The 9,242-nt window shown below is 38.0% G+C and overlaps 1 protein-coding gene across 2 annotated transcripts; it reads left to right on the forward strand.

Moving 5' to 3' along the window:
- Nucleotides 1-1,228: 1,228 nt before the first annotated feature.
- On the forward strand, nt 1,229-7,697 carry LOC142624187 (eukaryotic translation initiation factor 3 subunit D-like). Of its 2 annotated transcripts, none has more exons than XM_075797720.1 (2): nt 1,229-3,089; nt 7,425-7,697. In XM_075797720.1, exon 1 carries the CDS (start codon nt 1,389-1,391, stop codon nt 3,084-3,086), a length of 1,698 nt encoding a protein of 565 aa, XP_075653835.1. In that variant the 5' UTR covers nt 1,229-1,388; the 3' UTR covers nt 3,087-3,089; nt 7,425-7,697. The 2 variants fall into 2 exon arrangements, with proteins under 2 accessions (XP_075653835.1, XP_075653834.1); XM_075797719.1 differs by having other exon boundaries at nt 1,274-3,089; nt 7,331-7,697.
- The last annotated feature ends 1,545 nt before the right edge of the window (nt 7,698-9,242 follow it).

Here is a 9,242-nt window from a genome sequence, read left to right on the forward strand (position 1 = left end):
GAATATGATGTTGTATAAGGGGTTTTGGATGTGCAATGGACAAAGGAATCAAGGATGAAAGGAAATGAAAGGTTGGAATTTGGAAAGTAACATCGTACTGTAACAATGTTTCAATGCCTCTTATGTTAGTGGGATTGAGCAGAAGAAGAAAAAATTGTGTCATGAAAGTGATAGAATGCTCTTGGTACAGTGTACTAACCACAAAACTCAACATGTGAATCCCCTGCCTATATACAAAAAGCTCCAACTACTGTACATTAATTTATTTTGACTGTAATAGAACAACACCACATGGAAACAAGGTTAAACGGTACACAAACTTGTGGCTTGGATAGAAGAGGCACATCACCATGAAAACCAGATAAGCACCACCAGTGATTCTGATCTTCAGGGTGTCAGCCATCAATCCATAAAGATATACTTGAACAGCTAGAACAATCTTTTTTTTGGTGGATAGGTAATCAAAGTTTTCTTTTGGTAAACAGGTAATCAAAGTTTATTGCATAAAAAGAACATCATGTTCACACTGTGCTTATAACAAATAACAGCTACAACATTCTTAGCATCTGAATAACAAGGATAATAAGAATCTGTGTTATATACATTTATTTAATATACAAGGTAATTTTTTTTTTACATGAATATTACAATATAAACCAATAATTACCCCGTCAAAGAAACATAGTTGATTTATCAAAACTACTATTGAAGTAAAGAAATAACAAACCACCGGTATCAATTTGTTTATTTATTTTTTTGAGTCAGGTATCAAGTTAAAATCTAACATAAAATATTACTAAAACATTAAAAAGCTACAGTGGTACACAAAACTATGAAAAAAACTAAAAAAAAATGAATAAAACAAATAAAGTATCAATAAAAATCTGATTTTTGTGGTCTGTGGTAATGTGGTACACGACACATAGTAGCAGGTTTCATTTACTAAGTTTCTAGAAAGTAGAAAAGTAGAAACAGATGACTTCAACAAACAAAAAGAGCATTATGAAAAACCAAAATAGTGAGAGAAAGAGAGATTCGATCACCGGTCGTAAAACTGGAGGATGCAGCAGAGCAGAGCACAAGGACTGTGGACTGGAGACCATGGCTGTGGCCTGGCCTGGCCTGTGTGTACAGTGTGTGTTAATGTTTTTGGTTATTTTCTTTATCTATTTCTATTTGGTCCGGTTTCGATCCAATATAAAAATAAATAACGAGGGTATAAATGGTATTTCGCGATTATATCAATATCAATAGCATCACGTAGGGTTGGGTTGGGGTTTCTGCTCTGCTCTGCTCTACTCTTTTTGTGTTTGGGTTTTACAAAGTAAAGCCGCTGCCTGTATCCCTCACTCCATCAGCTTTCTCACACTCACAAAATTCAGATTGTAATGATGGGAGGAGGAGAGTTCGAAATTGGACAAGTTCCATTCAATCCCGACGGATGGGGCCCGCCCGATTCCTCCAATCTCAACCTTAACCTCCCTGTCAACGTCCCCTTCGCCCCTTTCTCCCGCTCCGATAAGCTTGGCCGTATCGCCGACTGGACTCGCACCAACTACAACAACCCCAACCAGAACCGCTCCAAGAATCCTTCCGATTCCGTCTTCGACTTCTCCAACGACGACTCCTTCCCTTCCTCCGGCGCCGCCGATGACGACTCCTCCTTCCGTCTCGTCGACGGCAAGCCTCCTCCTAAGCCCAAGTTTGGCCCTAAGTGGAGGTTCCAGCAACAACGCCAGCTCCCTCAACGCCGCGACGAGGAAGTTGAAGCCAAAAAGCGTGAGGCCGAGAAGGAACGCGCCCGCCGCGACCGTCACTACAATAATAACCGCTCCAACGCCAACAACATGATGCGCCGAGAGCCTTTGAAATCCTCCGTCGACATCCAACCCGAATGGAACATGCTCGACCAGATCCCCTTCTCCACCTTCTCCAAGCTCTCCTTCTCCGTCCCCGAACCCGAGGACCTCCTCCTCTGCGGTGCGCTCGAGTTCTACGATCGATCCTTTGACCGCATCACTCCCAAGAATGAGCGCCGTCTTGAACGCTTCAAAAACCGTAATTTCTTCAAGGTTACCACCACTGATGACCCTGTCATCCGCCGCCTCGCCAACGAGGACAAAGCCACCGTCTTTGCCACTGACACCATCCTCTCTACCCTCATGTGTGCGCCCAGGTCTGTTTACTCCTGGGACATTGTGGTCCAGAGGGTCGGGAACAAGTTGTTCTTCGATAAGCGCGATGGCTCTCAGCTCGACTTGCTCTCTGTCCACGAGACCTCTCAGGAGCCCTTGCCTGAGGCCAAGGACGATATCAATTCCTCCTATTCCCTCGGCGTGGAGGCTGCTTACATCAACCAGAATTTCTCCCAGCAGGTTCTCATTAGGGATGGGAAAAAGGTCGCATTCGACGAGCCTAACCCCTTCGCCAGCGAAGGAGAAGAGGTTGCCTCTGTGGCATATCGCTATAGGCGGTGGAAGCTCGATAACGATATGTACTTGGTGGCTCGGTGTGAGGTACAGAGTGTTGTCGAGATTAACAATCAGAGGTCCTTCTTAACTCTCAATGCACTCAATGAATTCGACTCCAAATACTCGGGTGTCGATTGGAGGCAGAAGCTCGAGACTCAGAGAGGTGCTGTGTTGGCCACTGAGCTAAAGAACAATGCGAACAAGATGGCCAAATGGACGGCTCAGGCTTTACTAGCTAGTGCCGATATGATGAAACTGGGGTATGTCTCTCGGGTTCATCCTCGTGATCATTTTAACCACGTGATATTGGCAGTTGTCGGGTACAAGCCAAGGGAGTTTGCTTCACAGATCAATTTGAATACTTCGAATATGTGGGGGATTGTGAAGTCCATTGTGGACTTGTGTATGAAGTTGAATGAGGGGAAATATGTGCTTGTGAAAGACCCATCCAAACCACAGGTTAGAATCTATGAAGTGCCCGCGGATGCATTTGAGAATGATTACGTGGAGGAGCCACTGCCGGAGGACGAGCAGGTTCAGCCGCCCACGGAGGGTGCAGAGCCAAATGCTGCTACAAATGATGTGGAGGAGAAGGAGGTGGTTGCACAAGCTTGAAGGGTAATGGTTCTTAATCTTACTTAACTTAAATGAGAATCAGAATTTTGTCTTCTTTTTGTTTTCTTGGATATGAGAATTAGAATTTTGACTAACTTATTATTTTTACGTAAAAGAATATTTAGGTAAAGAACAAATTTGCATGCCCTCTAGTGTTAGTATTGGTAAATTCTTGACCAGTCATGTAATTTGATGATATTGTGCTGTGTGTTCAAAACATACATGATTTATCTTTCACTTTTTAGAAAGTCCCAAATTATGCCATCAGACATGAGCCAAACTGTTGTTGTTGTAGAAGTTTTATTTACTGCCTGAATTTCTCTGAGTTTAATGTGATCATTGCTCAATCATGAACCACCATACCATCCCTTTTAACTGGCATGCCTTCTTGCCCGGACTACAATGGCTTTATAGATCCTTTTAGTGCATAATTCTGTACCATCCTATAGTTGGTTGAAACTGGTGATATTTAGAAAGATTTAGTGATATAGGTCATTTTTATGTTGTGATTAAGTGATATAGGTTAGAGTGTTCATCATCATGAATACAATGTTCATTTCCTTCAATAAAAAGTCTTATTACCTATCAAAAAAATTATGTTGTGATGCTACAAGTTAGCAAGTTGAGTTAAGAATTTTATGTTTTATTAATGGAGTAGCATGTGATATGGTAAAAGATATAGGCACTTCTTCAAAAAAGAAAAAGAAAAAGATATAATGTAATGTTTCTAACAAGATTCTTACGTCCCTTTTTAATGAGTACTGAATAATGGTTATGTGATGGATTTTTGACTCACTGGTGTGAGCTTCTGCTGTTTGTTTGTTTAACCATTTATGTATGTATGTGTATATCTATATTCTAACCTTCTATGGTTATTTTTCATTTCTCTCATGGACTATGATTGCCTCTGACAGTTTGCAAGGCTCTTCGTGCTTATTTATTACGAAACATCCTTGTATATTGTTGTTTCTCTTTTTTTTGGAAGATTGACACCTCCTCCCAGGGAATTCTTTCCTCTATTCTCCGTGGAAGTCTGTATGTTTCTTTTGTAATTTAAGGAGTAGGAGAATTTTCTGTTTTAAACCCCCTCCAAAAAATAATTAGGATTTAATTGTATTTCACGTTTCAATTTTTTTATAATTCAATCAATCTTTTTTGGGCAACTGTAATTGTTGAATTGAATTTTATAGATGGCAATGCAGGCAAGGAGGTGAACAAGACATTTCATATCTCCTTTTGGTGGAATGATGTGCTATGTACACATTTTTTTTTTTTTTGATAGGTAATAAGAATATTATTAAAACAAACTGAAAACAAATGAGAGCCAATACAAGGTGTTCATGATGGTAAGCACAAGGAGAAGCAACAAACAAACAAATAATAACAAAGAACAAGAAAAAACTAAAGTGTAAAACTAAGAGAAAAAATAAACTCGACAATAGTGGAGCAATCCGAGAAACCTCAACACCTAGACCAATCAAATAAAGTCTTTTGGCATAGAGCTTGTAATTGAACCAAGGATTTCTCAGTATCCTCAAAAGAGCGCCGATTTCTTTCCTTCCAAACAATCCACATCAAAAAACCAGGAACCATATTTCATATGTCTGAATTAAATTTTCCCAGCCAAAAACTCCAACAATACATTAAGCTTTCCACATTGCCTGGCATGACCCATTGTGTCCCAAAGATCTGAAACATATAAACCCACAGAGAATGAGCAACCGGACAGTGGAGGAGAAAATGATCCACAGATTCCTCATTCCGATGGCACATACAACACCTATTCGCCAAAATGGGCCCCTTAAGCTTAAGATTATCCAATGTAAGGATCTGCCCATGAACCGCTATCCGCACAAAAAATGCCACCCTCCTAGGGATCTTAGCTTTCCAAACACCCTTCCATGGAAAGTTGGAGGCAGCTGCACCCGTAATGATATTGTAATAGGACCGGGTATCAAACTTGCCATTCCCTTTGAGACACCAAAGAGAAGAGTCACTCCTGCCACTCCTAGGGATCCGGGATTGAATGAACTCAAGGAAAGAGAAGGCAGCCCCTAATTCCCTTTCATGAAAATCCCTATGAAATCTCAAATTCCATATTCTATCGTTACTGCCCTCCTGGTAGCATAAAACATTAGAAATGCAAGCTTTCTTATCATTAGAACACACATACAACTGAGGATAGAGCATTTTAAGCGAGTTATCTCCAACCGATTTATCATGCCAAAAGAGAATACGAGTACCATCCCCCACCACTAGGGCCACATGGTTGGAGAAACTCTCCCACCCTTCATGAATACCACGCCACGGACCACATTCGTGGGCCCTTCTACATATTTTAGTAGTCCACCCCCCTTGACCCTCACCATATTTAGATGCAATAACCCTCCTCCAAAGGTGAGTGCCTTCCCGCCCAAACCTCCATAACCATTTCCCTAACAAGGCTTTATTAAAATGCACTAACTTCCTGATCCCCAAACCACCCAAATCTATGGGTAAACACACCTTCTCCCAAGCCACCAATGGATATTTAAAACACTCCTCTGAAGATCTCCATAAAAACTTCCTCTGAATACGCTCCAATCTATCAGCCACAGCAACAGGAATGACAAATAATGATAGATAGTACGTAGGAAGGCTAGAAAGAGTACTCTTCACCAGAGTAAGTCTACCCCCCTTTGATAAGTAAAGACGCTGTGTACACATTACTTTGCAATGAGTCTCTAGGACACTTAAAGCTACTGCAACCATAATTTGGCTTGAGATATTAAACTAGAAGTAGAATAAGTTAATCTTGATTGGTGAAAAGCCATGGAGATGTGTTGGTCGCTACATTTTATTGGAATTGAACTGAAAATTTTAATGTGTCTATATATATTAATGGTAACCTGGAAGGTCTGATTTTGGCTGATGAATTGAATATTTTCTGGGCATAAAAAGAATGTGTCTTGTCTTCATTCAGTGCATTTTATTGATGTCTTGCAAGCGCGAAACATGTTCTTTTTGAAACCCACAAAAACATGTTTTTATTTCTATTTTAAATTTATCTAGATAGTGCAAATAAGGGCTTCCGCCGGGGGGTGGGGGGGTGGGGGGAAGCATACCATTGCTTTCTCTGTGATGCACATTTATTTGTGAGAGAGGATAATTTTCATGTTTTGCGCACACATGCATGCATACGTATGTACTATACCAAGTACAATAAATGAATGAAACAGTTGTGGAGTAGTAAATTTATGGTGCTCCAATGACATTGGCATTGGCAGAGTTGCTTATATTCTCCTTCCTTCCTGAGTGGTCATTTTGATGTTGTGATATGTGTGTGTGTATATATATGTATGTATATTTTTTCCTTTTTTCTGTTTTACCTGTTTCATGCTCAGGGCTTTTAGCAATTTTCTCTTTTCTTTTTGGGTAATTTTCTGGCAAAATTTTCAAAATTATCTTAAGAATTTATAAACTAGCTATATTTGGTGGTCAAGTCCTAAGAACTTTTAGAATGGGGTTAATGGAAAAAAGGAGCAGAAGAGTGTAAAATACTGGTTGATAGATGTTAGAGGCTTTAGGTGCCTTCTAAATGAGCTAAATGAGGAGCATCTTCTTTATTTAGACCTAAGTATCTGTATTAGTGCACTCTTTCCATAAGATGTTAGTTAACATTAGTTTTCCCATATATTTTGTGTGTTAGTTGCGTGCAACCTTACATAGGGTATCTCATGTAAATGTCTTAGGCCCATTAAAGAGAGTTTATAAGCTGAACATCACTGTGTTTGTGTAGAATTGTCAGTATTAGTATTTTGAAATGCGATTTATGTGCCAAATAGGCGAAGGCATTTAGACAAAAACGTCCAGATTCAATTTGTTGAGGTACCTAGTCATGGCAGTTGCTTTGCAACTGTTATCCTCCGGTCTTGAATGCCCTTTTTTTGAGGTACCTAGTCATGTGGAGGAACTACTGGTTAAGGTAATTTGCCATAGGTGTACATTCTCAAGCGTTATGTAATTTTTCCCCCAACTTCTGGCTGGTAAGTTGTCACAAAACAATGCTTTAGTTGTTGAATTTTTTATTCAAAGCTCAATGGCTTGGAGTTGTACTTTGAGATTGATCTTCTTCATCAGTAAATGCTTGATGCTGAGTGCCGACCAATTGCTTTCTACTAACGTGAAGATTGATTTGTTCATATATGCTTTGGTTTTTTCAATGTTCTTACTGTTTACAAAGTTGGTTTATTTTTATGTACTAGGGCAATCTAATGATTATGCTTGGGATTAATCCTTATCTCCTCTGCCGACTTCAGAGATTGTGACTTACACATTGGGTGTTTTTAACCGTTGCAGACAATAGTCAGTGGGAGCTCCAAAATCACGGCCACTACAACTGTCAGCAGCAAGAATACAGCAACTTTTTTTTTTTTTTTTGAGCAGTTCGAAGTGCATGACCTGAAATTCTAGACTCTATAGCCCTTTGATGTTATTTGATAATATTATCCTTTCTTTTTGGTTGAGGTGTTGTTGAGTTTTGGAAAATAGCATTTTGGACCCAATTTAAGGATGAGAGTATATTGAGTACTCGGAAGAGATTATGAAAGCATTAAAGGATTTGTTTGCCTATTTGTGAGCTTTGTGATCGCCTTTTTTTTGTTTTTTTTTTTGAATGAAAAAGGGGGTTTTCAGTGTGGACTCATCGATCTCACGTCACGTGACGGTAGTGGGTAATACAACATGTACGTCTTTCTGGGGCTATCACTCAAACAACTGATCAAGTGAAGCAATTTGATGACTCCTATCAAGCTACACCCCTACGGTGGTATTGTTTTGTTTGAGTACCTTCTGGGTAAACACTGATCATATATGTGATATGTTAGTCAAACTCTTTTCTTTTTTTAATGCTTGTAATGCTCCTACTAGAAACATAGAGAAGGTATGTGGAAATTGTTTTCATTTTCAAATAATATAAATTTTTTTTTTTTGCTGAATTTCAAATAATATAATTTTAACTGTATAAAAAGTCACTTATAAATTTCATAATGATTGAGACTTGAGAGAGCTCTCTCGTAAGCACAAAACAGTAGTAATATATTTCTAGTCTAAATCAACTAGCTAATACTAACATAATGTTGAGGATCTCCTATCTTTCTTGTTCAAGGGCCTTTTAGAATTATGTTGAGGACCAACAACATAATTTGGTGTTTATTACTATTTTTTTTTTCTTTTCATATTATTTTCTATAAATTTATTATTATTCTCTCTCATATTTTGTCTTAAAAAAGTGGCTATTTCTCTTGATTGTTTATTCTTTATTGCAATTCTACTTTATATTGATGAATCATTGTGATTTTTAAAACTCTATTTTAGGTTCATACGTTTTGGTGTTGCATTTCATAGTTCTCTATCACAAGTAGTCTCTCTCTCTCTACAACAAAACTTAGAGAATAAATTAAACTTATTCAGTATAAGTTTGATATAAATTTTGATTATCATAATAATATATTTTTTTAAGAATGAATCATTTGAATAATTTATTTAAATAAAAATTATACACACACACACACATATATATATGTATGTATATATTTATTTTGCTTAAATATATAATGAAGCTTTTGCAATTCATTTAAAAGTAAAGACGTTAAAAAAAAATGTCCTAAAGATTACATTTGTATATTTATAACATTTATGTTTATAAAGATTTTTACTTAAAATTAGTCCTATTGAAGTGGGCTGAAATACTTCGTTAATGTTGCTCAACAAAAGTATAGCAATAATAAATGCTATACTTAAGATTTTAGATATTACAAGTTTGGATATTACAAGTTTGAGATTTTTTTGTTATAATAAATTTGGATTCAGATTACGTGCTTTCAATCCAAACATGTTTTTTTCCATGATGTAAGAGCACAAAAATAGATCGAAGTAAACCAAAATGAATTAACGTGATCTGAATGGATTGAATTAGACCAAATGGAACAAAGTGGACCTAATGGAGAGAATAGGACGGAATAGAAACATGGTGGACGAATAAGAACGAATGGACCAAATAGAACGGAAGTGGACATAATGGACCGAATAGAACCAAAGTGAACAAAATTGACTGAATAGAACCAAAGTAGACAAAATGGGACCGAATAGAAACAAAGTGGACCGAATGGCCCGAAT

The sequence above is a fragment of the Castanea sativa genome, chromosome 2, assembly GCF_040712315.1.
Source record: "Castanea sativa cultivar Marrone di Chiusa Pesio chromosome 2, ASM4071231v1".
Lineage (NCBI taxonomy): Eukaryota > Viridiplantae > Streptophyta > Magnoliopsida > Fagales > Fagaceae > Castanea > Castanea sativa.